At 40.4% G+C, this 18,287-nt stretch overlaps 5 protein-coding genes across 5 annotated transcripts; 4 read left to right on the top strand and 1 right to left on the bottom strand.

The window, feature by feature from the left end:
* The first annotated feature begins 654 nt into the window (after positions 1–654).
* LOC116194097 (elongation of fatty acids protein 3-like) lies at positions 655–1,903 on the top strand. The gene has a single exon (XM_031522815.1). It carries the CDS (start codon positions 814–816, stop codon positions 1,624–1,626), a length of 813 nt encoding a protein of 270 aa, XP_031378675.1. The 5' UTR covers positions 655–813; the 3' UTR covers positions 1,627–1,903.
* A 2,076-nt stretch (positions 1,904–3,979) lies between these two features.
* LOC116197430 (probable plastid-lipid-associated protein 4, chloroplastic) lies at positions 3,980–5,828 on the top strand. The gene is made up of 6 exons (XM_031527575.1): positions 3,980–4,372; positions 4,463–4,576; positions 4,767–4,862; positions 5,094–5,168; positions 5,297–5,364; positions 5,478–5,828. Exons 1-6 carry the CDS (start codon positions 4,052–4,054, stop codon positions 5,566–5,568), a joined length of 765 nt encoding a protein of 254 aa, XP_031383435.1. The 5' UTR covers positions 3,980–4,051; the 3' UTR covers positions 5,569–5,828.
* Positions 5,829–6,116: 288 nt separating this feature from the next.
* Positions 6,117–8,906, top strand: LOC116197431 (probable plastid-lipid-associated protein 4, chloroplastic). The gene is made up of 6 exons (XM_031527576.1): positions 6,117–6,668; positions 7,306–7,419; positions 7,526–7,624; positions 7,976–8,050; positions 8,190–8,257; positions 8,561–8,906. The coding sequence occupies exons 1-6, from the start codon at positions 6,339–6,341 to the stop codon at positions 8,631–8,633; spliced, it is 759 nt and encodes a 252-aa protein (XP_031383436.1). The 5' UTR covers positions 6,117–6,338; the 3' UTR covers positions 8,634–8,906.
* Positions 8,907–10,328: 1,422 nt separating this feature from the next.
* On the top strand, positions 10,329–15,140 carry LOC116197441 (GATA transcription factor 27-like). The gene is made up of 6 exons (XM_031527593.1): positions 10,329–10,472; positions 11,586–11,984; positions 12,559–12,877; positions 13,027–13,093; positions 13,343–13,463; positions 14,889–15,140. The coding sequence occupies exons 1-5, from the start codon at positions 10,433–10,435 to the stop codon at positions 13,427–13,429; spliced, it is 912 nt and encodes a 303-aa protein (XP_031383453.1). The 5' UTR covers positions 10,329–10,432; the 3' UTR covers positions 13,430–13,463; positions 14,889–15,140.
* Positions 15,141–15,505: 365 nt separating this feature from the next.
* On the bottom strand, positions 15,506–17,948 carry LOC116194108 (mRNA turnover protein 4 homolog). Its single transcript, XM_031522830.1, has 8 exons — positions 17,785–17,948; positions 17,272–17,437; positions 17,076–17,166; positions 16,930–16,988; positions 16,478–16,538; positions 16,126–16,213; positions 15,962–16,038; positions 15,506–15,856 (listed from the first exon to the last, which is right to left on the bottom strand). The coding sequence occupies exons 1-8, from the start codon at positions 17,810–17,812 to the stop codon at positions 15,740–15,742; spliced, it is 687 nt and encodes a 228-aa protein (XP_031378690.1). The 5' UTR covers positions 17,813–17,948; the 3' UTR covers positions 15,506–15,739.
* Positions 17,949–18,287: the final 339 nt, after the last annotated feature.

Below are 18,287 nucleotides of genomic sequence, written 5' to 3'. Positions count from 1 at the left end.
CCTCACGATAAAATTTCATTATCAACTCGGATGTATCAAGGTGGGCCCAAGCTGCAAAATCAAACCTGGCGAATTGGGCCAATTTCCGGATCCCAACAATTATATATAAAATAGAGGGAGATGATTTTTTATCATGTAGATACCAAAATTTTTTATTAGACAACTGATAAACTATATAAGTAGGTACAACTATACAAAATGTGAAATATATGGTACATTGTTTCCTCTAATTTTTTATTGGATCTATGAAATAAAATTAATATTAACTTGAGCATTTTTTGAATTAGGGAGAATTGATATATAAATCATTCAACTAATCAATGTGAGAGATTGCAACCATAAAATGCTATAGATAGGTTGGAAATGAAGGAAATCAATTTTACAAAAGTTAGGATGGAAGAATTTATAAAAATAATTTTATTATTTACGTAACAATTGCAGCCCTACCATAGGCGAGGGCCTTCTCCTCTAGTTGTAATTCTCAATTTCATGACATTTGTTATTAGATATCATATGGCCCATAATTTGGCAAGTTAATCTCTAGCTAGCTATCTCAGCTTCTTGACTTCCTTCCGTTGTTGTTGTTGTTGTTGTTGTTTATATATATATATATATATATATTTACAAAATAAATAAATAAATTTCATAGCATTGGGAGGCTATCCATGGGGACCACACCAACCGATAAGACACCCCAATCCAACTTCGGAAATCGAACTCCTCCGCCGTCTTTGACCCTCTCTACTCTATCCTCACTCTCTCCAACAACTCCTCCTCCGGCGAGCCACCATCTCCGCCGCCGGATTCCCGACAATGAGGGGCGGAGTGCTCTCCTCCGTCCTCCATTACTGGCTGGTCGACCACCCATCAGTCCGCCACTTCACTTGGGCCCCAGGCCACACCTTCGGCTCCACCCCGCTCTTCCTCACCCTCACCGTCCTCTCCTACCTCGTCCTCACGCGCCTCCTCGTCCTCCTTAACGCGCCGCCTCTCCCCCCGGCTATCCTCAAGGCCGTGACGGCCATCCACAACCTAGCCCTCTCCTCCCTCTCCCTCTTCATGGCAGCCGGGTGCGCCCTGTCCTCCCTATCCCAGGCCCCCGACCCCCGCTGGATCGTCTGCTTCCCGGCCGGGAAGACCCCGCCCCGGGGGCCGACATTCTTCTGGGCGTACGTGTTCTACCTCTCGAAGATCCTCGAGCTCGTCGACACCCTCCTCATCGTCCTCTCCGGCTCGACCCAGCGGCTGACCTTCCTCCACGTCTACCACCACTCGACGGTCCTTGTCATGTGCTACGTCTGGCTCCAGACCGCGCAGTCGCTGTTCCCGGTCGCCCTCGTCACCAACGCGTCCGTCCACGTCCTGATGTATGGATACTACTTCCTGTGCGGGGTGGGGCTGCGGCCCCGGTGGAAGAAGGCGGTGACAAACTGCCAGATCGTGCAGTTCGTGTTCAGTTTCCTCGTCTCCGGCCTGATGCTGTGGTACCACTTCACCGGGCCGGGGTGCTCCGGGATCTCGGGCTGGTGCTTCAATGCCGTCTTCAATGCCTCTCTGCTGGCCCTGTTCGTTGATTTTCACGTCAAGAGCTACGCCCGCAAGAAGAAGAACGACAAGGAAGGCTAAGAGAGATGAGTATATAAAGTTTCATCACTTTTCTTTCTTCTTCTGAATTTGCCGGAACAAGTTGCTGCTGCTTCTCAGATCAGTAATGGATGCTCAAATTGATAGATTTTGTGTACTGCATTGAGATCGAAGTGGAGACGACATTGTATAGCCGTGATAAATTGTCGGGCTAGTTCATAGATATGAATGAAACTGAAGTTTCCATTTTTGGCCGCATAATGCTCTTGGGAGCTATACTATGATTTGATATCCGTGATCAGACTCGATTGTTCTTGCTTCCTGGGCTCACTCCGGATAGAAGGTTTCTTGTGTCCTCGATTTAAACCGATAAAACAAGAGCAAATTACTACATCGCTGTAATTCTTATGGTTGCGATTGGTCTGGTTTAGCAAGATGTTTTTCTAGATGCAATACGTTAGACCTAGGCGTTCGGTGCAAGTTGGTGAAACTTGGCTTACGTTCTATGGCTATGTTTTACCCACCACCGGTTCTGTTCGAGTCGAACACGAATGCACAACAAAGCTTGTCCAGCCCATCTTCAGTCCATGGCTTCGGACGCTCTATCGATGAAGGTACAGTCCATGATGATGAGCTAGTTAATCCCGCATCGAAAGTGAACAAAAGATCAAGGACTCTCGAATGGTCTTAAATGCTAGCAGTGTCGTGAGACTATTGCATGTGATTTAACAATAAGACGGGGCCGACCGTCATTTCGTGGTTGGGACGGTGTCTAAATTTGGAGTGGAGCTGAACTTTCCTTGAGTGCTGCATCTTTAGTGTATATATATATATATTTTTTATTTTTTCACACTATACATAATTAATTTAGACCCTTAAATCTTCTTAATTTAATATGAACCGTCCATTTTTATTAATTTTAAAATTTCAAAAATATTCTTAAAAAATTACGATCTGGTCCCCTTATTATATAAAATGTGATTTTTATCCACAATTGTTTCCGTCAGTCTTCAATCCCAATTCAAATTCTGAGAGCTTCCTCCTGTGGAGAGAACAATGGAGATGGTAGACCTTGGCCATCTCATGGCCTTTGACCCCACCCACCAGTTCTCTTCTCTATCATCTTCAAGGTTTGAGATCGAATGGATTTATAAAGTTCAGTGTGTCAGCTGGACCGATACTCTCTTGGGATTCAATGTTTGAACATTTTTTTCTTTGGGATCGAAACATTTTTGAAGGTCCTTGCCGGCATGGATATTAGTTTGGGAATTGTTGGTTTATGCTCTGTTCTTCCTTTTCATTTTTTTTCCCTTCTAATTTTTTTTCCTTTTTCTTTTTTTTAGGGAGGAGTTGGTGGAAAATTGTCTGCAGAAGGGGCGGGAGCTTGTTCAAGCAGTTGCGAATGCCCTTTTCAGCTTACCTTCGACCGAAGATTTGGACGGTCCCATTGTCAAGCTGCCACCACCTACAAAGAAACGACCCAGAGTAAAGCATGTAAAGTCCCATTGCTTGGTTTGTTATTACTGGCATCGAGAACATATTGTTTCTTGATTGCCCAAAGCGGAGAAGCCACATGATCTTGTTTTCTAGTATCATGCTCGGTGGTCTTATACTAAACCTGGTTATGAAGTTCTGGAGCACAGTACGTTGTCGTCTACCTGCTTTTGAAAGATATTAGCATTTGTAGTTCTGTTGCTTTCTCTCTTGAGCTCACACACAACATTATTTGAAAAGCTCAAATTTTGTCGGGAAGAAGCATCGGCTCATGTATGGTGAGCTCATACAAAAACCCGAAGAATTGATAGCAAATAGACACATCAGAGCTCGAAACCAAGAGCAACCTTTCTAATTAGAATTCCCATTTCCGGCTACCATTTCGACCATGAATCGTAAAAACGCAACCTTGAGTGTGAAAGAGATGATTTTGAGAACAAATTCTGCAGTCGGTTCAACGGGTGATTTATGGTCGATGACATGGCACTTTCTTATTGGTCCATGCGTGAGAGCTAATTTATAACACTCATTAAAGATTTGTGGGATGAGAATAGAAAAGTAAAGAATGAAATTATTTTAAAAAAATTGTAAAATAGACGGTCTATATTAAACGAGTGGAATTTAAAGGCTCATATTAGTTTTGTATAGTATGAAAAAACTGAAATTATGCACCGTAAAATTTGAGTTCCTTGAGGAGTGGCGCAATGTATTTGCCCACAGAACGAGGAGGCCATTTGAGACAGTTGCCCATACAGGAGATGTAACGGACAAAATGAAACTGTAGGGAGCGAATTGTGAGGAAAGCAGATTTAGGGGCATATTGAAATTTAATAAAAAAATATGAATATATTATCTTATCCCAGAAAATAAAATAAGAAAAAAAAAAAGGAAAAAAGGAACTGATCCGTGGCTCTGCTGCAAGCAAAACAGAGCTCCACTCAAAGAACCGAGAGTGGCACTACGCTCGATCGCCATGACCTTATCTTATCTTCAGCTCCATCCTCCTCCTACTCTCAGCCCCAACTCTTCGAGTTCCGCAGGCCCAGTTCCTCTCCACCCTCAATCCCACCATCTCAGCTTCCCCTTCCCATCAAAATCCACATCGCCCCAAGCACTCCCGAGCAGCTCCAGCGCAGCTTCCCCTGAGAAATGGCGGGCCAAAGTTTCCTTCTTTCCCGCATTCTTGAAGAAGGGAAAGGACGCACAGGCCCTGAAGGAGGAGCTTCTTGATGCTATCGCGCCGCTTGATCGTGGGGCCGAGGCCACCCCCGAGGACCAGCAGAGAGTCGATGAGGTTGGTGATCGTCTTTTGAGAATTGCCCTCTCTCTCTCAGAATCTCTGGAATCTTTTCTGCCTTTCTCAGTTTCATTTTTCGTTCATCAGATGGCTCGCAGGCTCGAGGCAGCAAACCCGACAAAGGAGCCGCTCAAATCTCCTTTGCTTAATGGGAAGTGGGAGCTCATATACACCACCTCACAATCGATTCTGCAGACCCAGGTTTGCCTAGATGATTCCTTTCGCTTACGGTGTAGTCAGGAAATGTGTTAGGACACACAACAATGTGTTGCGTAATAGAACTAAGATGCTTTTTTAAGGATGTTTGGCATGTTAGAGCATTCTGAATTTCCTTGGTTTTGAGGTTTTGCTTCTGTTGATTGAATTGTTATCTTAAGTGGTGATGTGACAGAGACCTAAGTTCTTGAGATCAACCACAAACTACCAAGGGATCAATGTGGATACTCTGAGGGCCCAAAATATGGAGTCTTGGCCATTCTTCAATCAGGTTAGTTGGACTACAAGTTCCTGGTGCTGTTGCGCAATGAGAATTTCTGCATAGCGATTGATCTATGATAGTAGAGTTGCGAACTTGTAGCGAACCCGAAGAAGCAAGCGGGCTGCTATGAAATTCTGAATATAGCAGTGTCAACTTTACAAATTTTTGGATAATTTGATGAAATGAATGTGATGAATTCGCTGCTCGAGCCTGAAATGGGGGCCCTTCTTCCTCTTGCAGGTGACAGCAGATCTAACTCCTTTGAATTCGAGGAAGGTGGCTGTGAAATTTGATTATTTCAAGATTGCGGGACTGGTAAGTACCCTTTAGTTCTCTCATTCTAATAACATGGTAATGTTGTATATCCTGTATTGTTATGCATCCTGTTAAATCACTGCCGATCCAGTTCAGCCATGCGTTGACATGTGCAATTGTAACTGCAGATACCCATCAAGGCACCGGGAAGAGCGCGTGGGGAACTCGAAATCACGTATCTAGATGAGGAACTGCGGTGAGTTCCGTCTAGTACATCACATAGCCATTCATTCTTCAGGAAATTGGTTTCCATTCTCCTGCAATTGTCATTTGGAAAACGTCAAAATGAATGTGCTTTTCCTTGTACAGAGTATCGAGAGGAGACAAGGGAAACCTCTTCATCTTAAAAATGGTCGATCCTTCCTACCGTGTCCCTGTATCAAAGGAGCAAGCTGCGTAATGCTAGGGCATGTATGGTATTTTGTTCCACCGGAAAGGAGCTAGTATAGCATACCATACCATACCCTTTCAGTTGTTTGAGGGGTCTGCTCTAAAGATATTCCATGACAGGAAGTCTCTCCCTGTGACATCACAGATGAAAGTTGTATGATTCACGGAAAGGTCTAGTTTTTCGGCCTACATAAATTTTCTTCAGGAGAATTAGACTTACACTTTGCATCAAAGCGTTACTTTAACGGAAGGTTTTGTTCCAACTGTTCATTTTTCGCTCTAGTGAGATGACATCATGTCAATCTTCTCCTATCTCCCAGAAAGGTGCGACCTTTCTGATGCATTTTGTAACATTACCTATTCATCGAGGAGATTGGTTGAATGGATGAGAAACCGGAACTCTGAAGAGAAACAAGATCTTGGCGGCAGCCTGAACAAAATTCCAACTTGGATTGTGACCGTGACAAATGAATGAGTTACCGAATAATAACAAATGCATGAACAACGCTGCGGCTTAGATTCACAAAAAATGAGATCCATAAGGGCGATATAATCCATCGCCATGTCTGAGATGAACACAAACACGACTGGACAGAGTCCAGACATGTTCTTTCTAATTCTTTGGTCTTCTAATGGCATTGCTCAAGAGATTATGAATTTTCCCGAGAGAGTCATTGCTGGGCTTACTAAGCTTTATCCACTCAACCTCTTCTTCACCATCGCAACTTAGCAAATCTTCATAAACCCCATCATTCACCTTCGTCTTCTTCATCAAGATCAATGGCAACGCCCATCTCTTCTTCCCACACGACCGCTCTGACAAAGACCTACCATCTTCCAGTTCCAGAGTTTCCTTCTACTCTCTCGTTGACACCATTCCCTCTGTCATTGAAACCCAACTCCCGTGCAGAGTTGCTCGCCAAAAACACGCCTTTGGTGGATTTTCCACGAAGGAGGGCGTTGAAATGGAGGACTGGGGTTTACTTCTTCGCTGGATTTTCCACGAAGAAGAAGGACGCTGAGGACTTGAAGGAGGAGCTCTTTGAGGCCATTAAGCTCCTTGAGCGCGGCGCTGAGGCCACTCCCGAAGAGCAGGAACGTGTCGATCAGGTGAACTGAACCTTATCCAGTTGCTGTTATGTATGACGATTATCCAGTTTAATTGGTACTTTGAGTTTGAGCTGGAATGCCCCAAGTTTCTAGCTTTCTGCAGCAAGGATTACTTCGCATATACTACAGTCTGCCCAATGAAATTTTGTAGATTTTTCCTGTTAGTGATCGCATTTTGGTATTGATTTTCACGCATTCTCAACGAATGCAAATTTTTTTTCCAGGATAATTATTGTTCTCGGTGTGTTTTGGCACGATTTCTGCAGCGAAAAGATATTACAGGTCCACATTCTAGCATGCTTGAACTAGTCCGTTGAGGAGAAATTGATGTTTTACCGGGCTTGACGTGCATTGTTGCGTGTTTCTGGTAATTAAGCATAAGGCCTCCCAAAGAAAGCTTGCCTTTTATGGGCTCGAAAAGAAACGAGTTCTAGGACTGCCACTATTTGCAGGTCAATCTGGTGGATAGAAGTGTCAGATGATAGATTTTTCTTTTCTTCTTATCTACAATAGTTCAGTACAAAGTCTATTCCTGAATCACAGCTCATGGTGTTCACTTGTCCGAAAATTCTGTCGTTTATTACCAGTGCTAGTTTTCATTTTATTGATCACATCATCAAAACTTTTTCTGGGTCAGATTGCACGTAAGCTCGAGGCAGTTAACAAAATAAAGGAGCCCCTCAAGTCCGAGCTGCTTAACGGGAAATGGGAACTCCTTTACACCACATCTCAATCAGTTCTACAGACAAAGGTCTGCAAGTAGCTCTTTACATCGTTCACACATCAGTTTTTTTTTTTTTTTCTTTTCCCCTTGTAATGAGTTACAATTTCACTCATTATCTGTAGCGATATGACAGAGACTGAAACTCTTAAGGCCTAATGGTAAGATCTACCAGGCGATCAATGTGGATACCCTGAGGGCTCAAAATATGGAAACCTGGCCCTTCTTCAATCAGGTGCTTCCAAAAATTCTTTTTGTAATATATCATTTTTTTTTGTACAAGTAAAAGATTAATATGGAGATATGGGGGATCAAACCCTGTAGCTCTCGCGTGCAAAGCTAGCGCTCTACCATTTGAACTACATCCCTTTTGCTTTTTATTAGTTTTTACATTTTGAGCATTTTTGGCAATCTGATCGGAGACTACCGTGTTTCTCATCTATTTAAGTTTTGTGTTTTTTATGGGTACTAAAGTTTCGTGTTGCTGAACCTGTAAGTCTAAGTTTGCTGCATTCTTCTTCTTAGTATTTTCATTATAGGTATGGTCTACTAAAAATTCCTTCATTGTCTGATTAATGCTGTGCAGGCAACGGCTAATTTGGTGCCTCTAAATGCAAAAAAAGTGGCTGTTAAATTCGACTTTTTTAGAATCTCCGGTCTGGTAGGTGCTTTTTCCTCGACTTTGTCCAGCTCTTGTAATTCCTCTGTTGGTATACCAATTAACTCGGTACAATTATCAATTATTGCTGCATAAACCTATCATATCCGATTTTCATTTTTGTTTTTCTTATTCCTGTCAGATACCCATAAAGAATCCTGGAAGTGGTCGCGGCCAGCTGGAGATCACATACTTAGATGAAGAGTTAAGGTTGGTTATCTAGTTGCTACTTCGAAGATTGATTGGTTGATTCAGCACTCAGTTCAACATTTGAAGGAGAATACGGAAAAGGAAGAGAGACGAGAATATCAACTTCTTCTCAGTTTTTCCAAATTCAACAGATGGACCTGAACCTAATGACTGTTTGTATGTTTGCGTTCTGGGTTCTATGCGGTGAAAATTTTCTCAGGAAGAAGATGCAACATTGTCTAAGGATAGATTTGGGAAATCCTTAATCTTGAATTCCTTTTGGGAATATTTTGTTTTTCTGAGCTGTTGAGTTCTGTTTTGCAGAATATCAAGGGGTGACAGAGGGAACTTGTTCATCTTGAAGATGGCGGATCCATCATACCGAGTTCCTCTGTGAGTTCGATTGCCTCAGAAGCTGATCCCTGTTGAACTTCCCTATCCCTCCTTGAAGCTGAAACCTCGTTTTTGAGTCACACCATTGTTGCAGGAGGCAAGGCAATTAAAGGTTATCAGATGAAATTCTGTACAGAAAGTCGACCGGTGGTACAAAAATCATGTGAACTTATTCTGTATAGGGTATACCCAGAAGGAAACACGGTGCTCCGCATAAATTTGTATTGTATATATAAAATATAAAAGATATTTTCTTGAGTTAAAATGAGTTCTTCGATCCCGTGTCTAGCTATTTGATTACAGGACCAGGCCGTCCACCGGCTTGGAATGATTTATGTGCATGGAGTATTCGGGTGTGATAGATACTAAATCGAGCTTGGGGGGAATACCGGAGCCCCATGTCGTAGCACATCAGTGCCTAACCGGAGCTGAATTATAAAGCATGTGCAATTCGTGTATTACAGATTCGCATATTGAGCAGATGTCTTCCGACCGAGAAGGCAATCAGGAGTTCAGAAAGCTAGCCCGCCAAAGGAGCCAGCTTCTATATGTGGCAAGACTATCAACCCAAGCAAGGCCAGCCCCTGGCCCATCTCGACCCAGTTGACCTCGCGTCCCTTCGGCCAGGTGCCTTAAGTGACACCGCCATCCGATAAATTTCAACCGGCTGGTGACTCAGAGAGAGTGAGTGAGATAGGGGAGGGAGAGAGAACTTCATTGATTGCTATTTAGCCATTGGCGCAATCACATATTTATTATCGAAATGGCTATTTGTATATGGGAATGTAATTAAATGGGACTTTTTTTTTTATATTTATCCTTAAAGTATTTAAAAATAAAAGTGAAAGAAAGAAGAAAAGCATGAGCTCAATGAAACTGAAAGAAGAAGGGAAGTGAGGGAGGGAGGGTCTGTCTGTCTGTCTCGTCTGTTTGTTTTCCCCTCAGTGTTACTACCAAAGAGTACCAAAACAAACCCAACCATTATCTTCTCCTCCTCCTCCTCCTCCCAAAGAGCAAAACCTCTCTCTTTCTGTCGATTATTTCCCGTGATTATTATCTGGGTGAGGAGGTCAGTGCTTGAGTTCAAGGTCAGCACCACCTCCATGTCTAATTCATTGACATCTTCTTTAATTATTATTATTATTTTTTCCTTATAGCCAAGGAGATCATTTCTTTAAACTTTTGTCCCTTTTTATTGTAGCTGCCTCGGAGGATCTACACTCACCGGAAAAAAAAAAAAAAAGAGGTTATGATTACAGTTGTTGTGTCGAAAGATAGATTATATATAATTACTGGTGAGGGCATTTTAGTCTTTCTAGCCAACTTCTCCCCTGGACATAGCAATTGTAACTTTGACTTGTCATTTGTCAATGGTCGGAGGGAGAGGTGAGGTGGTCTCTCGTAGTAAAAGGAGAGAGCTACCTAAGTTAATGTTAATGGTTGATGGTTCGAGCTTGTGCTTAAACAATGTATCGGATTAGTCTATATGTCATTCCCCCCTCCTAAATAAATTGCAGAGTTCGGGTGTTTCATTTTGTATATTTTCTTATCAAATGTCATTTTTACATCGAAGGCGGGATTCCGATTTTCCCTTCATTCGGGGATACCATGTTTCCAAAATGTTTGAAGTAAATTAAATGAATGATTAATTAAAGCACCCAACACATTCGATACAATCTAGCTAGATAGATCTTCCTCTTTTAACTTCTCTTTTTGGTTGTGATTAGTTAGCAACCTCTGTGATTTCAAGTTACTAACATGTACTTCGGACACCGGTGAAATTAAGCAGGAAGAGATCTCAAAATGAGGAAGCAAGGGCCGTGCTGCCACTGCGGAGCCAAAGGTTAGCCAATTCTTCTTCGAAAACCCGGGCTAGCAGCTCATGATGGTTTAATTTATATATCCCCTAATTTAATTTCAGTTATTTTATGTATCGGTTTTATCTTGTAGTTTTCATTCAAATTGTATAACCTTGACACATGTATTTGCTTAGTGACATGACTGATTTAATCAAGTAATTCTTATAAATGCTGTAAAAAAAAGTTATTTTTTCTTTTTTTGGAGAAAAACGCTATTCTCAATTAATTGTATATATATGTGCATATTATTTTTATTTTTATTTTTTTAATAAAATATATGTGCATAATTAGATCCTTAATGACGAGACACTCATGCATGAGGAGCCTAGATTTCCTTTCCAAAAACAAAAAAGAAGAGTCTCAATTTATTGCGTTTGCATACACATATATAAGAAAATTTATTGATTAGCTATCTCTAATTTGCCAACCAAACAGCTAGCGTAAGTCATTTTTCCATTTATCACTTACCATATATATATATATATATGTATGCATGCATGCGCATGCCCAAAAACAAAGCGATTATTATAGGATGCACACCCCAAAAAAAAAAAGAGTATTATTTCCCAAAATGATAAAAAGCAAACAAATTCCAAGAATTATATATCAAGTTGTCCATGTCAATATTTATTACAAAATTCAGGCTGATCAAAAGAGGTAACCTCCTTAATATATTGCTAAAACTCAAAACGTTGGATTTAAGCATCAAAATCAAGCATCACAACAGCCAACTAAGAAAAGAATTTATGAGATAGTCCCGTTGCATATATGTTGCATGAAAAGCATTTTTTTTCGGGGGTGAAGTTCTACAAAAAAATATATGATCTTAACCTTATCTAGAGTTTCTTGCCTTCTTCATCACTGAGAATAAGCTTATTAGTTAGGGCTGGAATCAAGTTGAATGTATATTTTCTTCGTAGATACATACTTTTGCAGTATAAGGGTATGTTTTTCGACCGTTGGACTGAGACTCTATGGTCTGGGTAACGGCTATGCGTTACTCGTAATCTAGGATGTATCGAAGTTGCATTTCCCATTTTGAGACTCGAATATAAGTGAACATTTGTTCCCCCTATCATGAAATTATTCCAAACCAGAAACACCACTGTGGCGAAATGGGCCGCTGGAGAAGCCGGTGCTCTGCAACGCCTGTGGGTCTAGGTGGCGCATAAGAGGCACGCTGGAGAACTACGTCCCGAAACGGGGTCATGGGGGTGGACGTCGGAGGTCGAGAAAGATGGGATATGTGATTCACGATGTTAATGTAGATAAGACCATCCCGACGAGTACCATTGGGACAGAAAGAGCAATTGGAAAGGGGAAAAACACCTCAACCAGTTGTGCCATGAATGCCAACCGAACAAGTGAATCTGAAATATGCACAATCAATAGGTCGACTTCAGAGTCAGTGACATCTGATTCTCAGAAAATAATATTTCACATCGTGATCAAGTCAGAGGACGAAGAAGACGACGATGATGGTATCACTGATTCAGGTCATCCCTTAACCATAATGCGAATTCTTCCTTAAATGCTTAGATGCGCGTGTGCGTGTCATGTAGTATCTCTGTGCCACCATTTTAGCCTTTATGACTTCTCTAGGGTTAAACTGAGTATTGACTTTGATATAGAATAGTTAGGTTATCGGAATTCCAATGCTAAAAAAAAAATCATTTACTGATCAAAATTAACAATAGAGTTCGATGAAGCATATCATCTCTTGGTATATCTTCTTCATAATTCGGTTTTTCAGTCTAAAATATCCGGTCTTCTGAACAAATGACTTGTAAGGTTTCCCTCCAAAGTACGGCTATCATGAACTTCTTATTTTAGTCGACACATTCATCTTCTATTTATCATATGGCCGGCCTCGTTGGTTGCCAAATAAGAATTTACCCTTCATTTAAATCCTCATACATATATATATTTTTTGATAGGATCCTCATACAGATTTTATACACATGTAATTGATAAGCTACTTTTGAATCTGAAATAATTAATGTACTTTTCCTTTCTTATATTAATCTCTCTTTTTTCCCATATTTTATAAGTGAAATTACATTCGAGCAGGCAAAGATGAAGGACCATCAGAGGCCGACAATGAGGTTCCAAGTCCAACCGGTGCGTTTGCACATATCAAAAGCCTTCACAGGGAACTCCTCAAGTTATACATTGAAGAGAAGTCATCAATGGATGAAGAAGAGGAAGCAGTGCTCATTGACAATGTCAATTCCTTTATGTATGAGAATGAAATAATGTATGGGAGCTACCTTCTCAAACCACCATTGCCCAATATCAGTCCAACGGAGGAAGCAGCACTCAAAGGCTCAGCTTCTTCTTCTTCCTCAGTCAATCAGCTAGATGCTAAAGAAGAAACTCCCCCACTAGTGTAAGTTTGCACTAATGCAGTACAATACATACATACATAATATATACTCGCTGAATTTTGGTCCATGACTTTTCTTTCCTCTTTTTTTTTTTTTGTAATTTTCTTTGATGATTGACTTTTTATATGTTCATTGCCATCCCATCGATTAGCGTTGCCGGCTCCATGGATAAAGTGCAGACCCGAAGTGCATCGCACACTCCTGCAAATATTGCCGAGGTAATTGTTCACTTATTGATCAAGAGTGAATGAATATGATGAACCCTAGTTTTCCTCGAATTACCGATCATTTCTTGATTCTTAAAAAAAAAAATGAAAGAAAGAAAAAAATTTAACAGATCCTCTCTATTGGGACCACGTAAGTAAATCCTAGTGATTTCTGGGTTAATTTTCTATATTAACTGTCAGTTTGTGCGTGCGTGCGTGGGTATATATATATATATATATATATATATACACATTTTGCAGTTCCCAGATCAAGAAGCACTTGATGATGAATCCATTGCAGAGATGTTTTTCCCTCATGCTTCCTTTGCTTCTGATGGAGATCACTGATCGTAGTCATCATCCCAGACATCGATCGACGAAGGTACACACAATCTTTATGCAGTAGTATTCATCAGCTTTCTTCTCTGATAACAATTAGTGGAAATTCAATAGATGCTTCAAGTAAATTGGATCGTGTAGCTTCGGTTCAAACCCGTAAACGTACATGCATATAACCAAAGAAAATTGTGGCCAAAGCAGTAAGCCAAAATTTTTTCCAATACAAAAGGTCTAGGGTTCGACTCTAAGCGGGACTGGATGGAGTTCGACTCTAGCCGGAACTGGATGGAGCCAGAATTTTCTTTCACAGGAAAATAATGACTTAGCTAACCATTATAATTACTATATACTTCTTTCAACCAGGAAAGACAATAAGCTGATATTTTTATTTTAGGAACAAGTCTTAACATTATGTATAAACATTATATATATATTATTATAGATGCTTAAATGCAAGGGAGAAACTGCCTCCCTCAATTATATGTAGCCCCGTCTTGGACATGGTTAATTATGGTGGTTGGTAAGGGAGTGTGATAATCGGGGCTGGAGCCAGAGTTATAGCCGGAAGGGGTAATTCCCCACTCCCCACCCGAAATTTTGGAAATATACTAGACAAATGTACATAAAGCGTTGAAATTAAACATTATGTCGAATAATCAATGTGAATTAATTTAAGTGGTCAAACGTTTATTTTCTTGAAGTAAGGTCTCGGGTTCAAATAAAAATTCCACGTTGGGAGAGTTGTACCTCTTACGTATTAGACCAACTCGGGTTGAATTAAATTTTGAGCTCGATGGACTTTGGAATACCATGATACACACCGAAAGACTATTATGTCACATTAGATGTACACATCGCCCCCTGTAAAATATTCTATTACTTGATATTGCCCTATAAGTTTTCTTAAAATTCCTAGCGAAATTACAAATTTTAACGGGCCCCTCATGAATTTAGAAGGAACGAACTTGTGTTTCCATTTTGAGTTCTAGAAAGTGAAAAATTACCCTTTGTATAATGAAAACTCTTACTCCAAAAATTTGTCAAGAACAATTATAGATATTAATTTCTATAAATACAATTAATGTCGTTTTTCTTCTGTGTCATTCATACTTGCTAGAAATATAATCTTGTTATTGTTTTGATACAATCTTATATATTGCCCTCCGAAAATGATTGCTGATAATGTTGTCCCAAAAAAAAAAAAAAGGGATCCATTCTCATAATGGGCTGGTCTAACTTCAGCCCATATCAGATCTTGACGCCCTCGTCTAGAAGACTGGTTAGTCTCAACGTTGCTCGGTGGTCCTTCCGTAAGATTTAAGAAGGTTTGGGACGCAGCTCTGCTGTAATGACATACGAATCCGGCTAACATCTTTTTCCTTTTCATAAAATGTACATATCTGAGTTCTTGTGCTTAATTTCATATATATACACATACATAATATGATTCATGTTACGTATTGTTCAGGAGATCAGTCCTTGAAGGGTGCCCGTCAATGACCGAGGAGAGTTCGACCATCGGAATGTTCGGAAGATCTGAAAATTAGATGCAACCTCAATTAATTTTACTGGCTAACGGGTTTTTGCCATTGACATTTGAGCGAGAAAGACTCCATCATTTAGCCATTAAGATACCAATGTTCTTCAGTTTATGTGATGTCCAATGGATTGCCCCCTTCAGAGGGTACAGCAGCAAATCCCTATATTTGGTTGCATCTGAGTGCTGCTTCCATTTTACATTTCATTTGTCCATAGGATATAATATTTCTATGCTAGCGCTTAATAATTAATTGATCGTCAACCATAATATGTGAGACGAGGAGATGAGAAGTGTTACGATTACGAATTCATCCCGGTTACTTGCATATATATGGAGGGACATAACATACAATAGAAAAGTCAGCAGTTGCATCAACTTTCAACATAATACCAAGAGATTTTAGATTCCATTGTCAATTTATCATTAACTGGGCTTCCCGTGCAGTCGCATTACTATACCCATAATTTCCCTTCTGACTGAAACATGTGTAATATATTGTGTTTATATCACAAGAACTTGTGCACATTTGAGAAAATGCAAGCAGATTAATGGATCAAAACCAATCAATATATCACAAATCATACGGAACGCACACAAGAGTTGTTGCTCTACTAAATGATTAAGGGTAAGAGAGACCCACGCCAGAACTACTGCATCAAGTCGAGATGCATCGCACACTGCCAAAAGTACAACTCAGAGATGTAAAACCCAGGTCTAGTGCCAGATATATATGAAAATCTTCTAACTTCAGACAAAATTGCACCATAAGTGGTGTCTTTTTATGACGATTCCACATCGGACTCATCCAGTCCTTTAATGTAAAGCTCGAAATCCTCAGGGCTCCACCTGCATACCAATTGAAGCTTGAAGGCAGCCATCTGGATTCCCAACAACCTCTGCAACAAACAACAGAGCAATGAGCCTTATTAGGTTCCTCCCTTGAAATTTAGTTAGTATCAGCTATTGAGGGAAATTGGCCAACTATCACAAGGTTACTATACCAGTATCCGAGCAGACTCCGGAGACAAGGGCTTCCCTTCTTCACACACAACAAAATCTGAAACGAGCTCTACTACACCTGTAAATCAATGAAATCCTGAGAGTTAGTGTATGTGCTTATAACAAAATTGAGTAGCAAAGTGAAAGTGGCAAGTTCATGACACACCTTTGTTCAATCGAACAGGCATCCCTTGCTGGCGTAAGAAGGGCTCCATCTCATGGGTGAACTCCAAAGGACCTTCCTTGAGCTCCACCTACAGTTTATTAGACAAATTCGCATAACGTTACTCCAAGACACAGCACAGCTTGACAGGAATCAGTCAAGATCTATTGCTACTACTGATGAATGTTTCTTCGTACTTTTACTTGTAGAGCTACAACAAAAATTTAATGCATCTTGATTGGGAAAAGAAATAGCAACAACACATATAAAACTGTCCATAGGCAAGCTTTTCCACAATTTGATTGCAATGAACTTATGCAGAATCAAGAGGCAAATAGAAAGAATATATTTTTACCTTCTCGGTGGCAATACTTCCTGTTCTGGCAAAGTCGCATTCTTCAAACTCATTGAATAATCTGTGATGTGATATTCAATGTCAAGACCATTATCAAGGCTTTCAATATTTGCATGTATATGCTCCAATGTGTGTGTGTGTGTGTGTGAGAGAGAGAGAGAGAGAGAGAGAGAGCACTTTAAGTAGTCATCACATGATATTTCTATGCAAACGCCAATTATCCAACTTCTATTAAAGAAAGGAGAAAGAAGTTTTAAATCCCGAAGCTACAAATACACCTTCTTCTTGGAGGACTAGTGAAGTCGGTCACAGTCAGTCTTAGGTGATAATGAAGAAAATGGCACTAAGTCAATACAAGCTGAGCACTAACAACCTTTCAATGCTGGAGAAACTGAACATTGAAATGAGAGGATCATGTATAGACTGGAGCGCGTTATGGAACAAATCCTCACCTTTGTACCTCTTCTTTTGACAAGTTAGTTAGGAAAAGTCCAGTGTTTCCACACAGAAGCTGGGGAAGATCAATATTAGCAGAGTGTACCACAAGAGACTTGCAATTTCAGTCCAAAAATCTAAAAAGTTCAGAACGAGATAATACCTTAGAAACCTTATGGAGTCTGGGTCTAATCTCGTCTGCGGCAGACCGACCCAGAGAAACCTGCATGACTTTATTCGAACCAAGGAAGAACCTGCAATTACCACCCATCAATACTAGTATTTATGTCTCAACCAGAAACAACGAATGGTATTTGTTACCAGGCCAAAAAAAAAAAAAATGTGACATGTGAAGTAACCTGCTGGAGGATTTGAGCTGCTCCTTGAACTCCTTAAACTTGAGGTTTCTCATGTTCTCAAAAGAGAAGACATAAATTGAGTTGTAGCGTTCTACTGCCTCCCTTATTGAGTTAACAACCGATTCCTTATGCTCCCTCCCCTTCTTCTTCGTCTTCGACAACGTAACTGCAAATCATTCCAGAGTCATTCCCTCCACCCAATTCTTCAAAATAGCAAACTTTACACTAAATCGAACCAATTAGACAATAATCTCCCGATGTGAAGAATATTTCCGAATGTATCAATCAGCGCATGATCCTTTCACCTTCATATTCAGTAAATTCAAGCTAATTCAGGGAAAAAAATCCCAATAAATCATTGTCAAGATTCAATTTTTCTACTCACAAACCACTTTCTCGCGGTCACCTTTACTTCTTATTAGCATTCTCATGAATCAATTTAACCATTCCCCTATGAAATCATGATCCTTTGCCGACAGAGCGAAGCTTATGTGCCCGAAAGAAGAGACGTACCTGGTCTGTTTCTCTTGGACTTCGGCATTTTTTATGCGGGCACCTCCAAGTCTGTCGGGCACGCCGGTGAACTATAGGACGCCGAGAATGAGAGGGAAGAGAACAAAGGAAGCTGAAGCTATGGAAGCTCGGTAGGGTTTTAGGGAGGAAAAGCAGAAGCCGGGTAGACGACGAGAAAGAGGGTGAGGGTTTGAAGACGAAAATGGGCCGTATGGGCCTTGGGGAGAAAAATTGCAGGCCGGCCCATATATATCGTATATGGGCCTATGAGACCAGTTTTGGTCGAGCTTTCCCTTGCTTAATTAATTCTCCCAGGAAAATAAAAATAAATTAGGAAACACAATAATAATTAGGGTTAATAACTAAAGACAAACTTTTCACATTTTAATAATTCAAGTATGAACTTTTTTTGTTAACTTAAAAATGCACAAACTTTCGATTTGATAATAATTTTAGCACAGCGTCAATTTTTTTTTGTTAATTTGGACGGAATCGAGGCCACA

This window comes from Punica granatum, chromosome 2, assembly GCF_007655135.1.
Source record: "Punica granatum isolate Tunisia-2019 chromosome 2, ASM765513v2, whole genome shotgun sequence".
Taxonomy (NCBI): domain Eukaryota; kingdom Viridiplantae; phylum Streptophyta; class Magnoliopsida; order Myrtales; family Lythraceae; genus Punica; species Punica granatum.
This window is presented reverse-complemented; position numbering and strand designations above follow the sequence as displayed.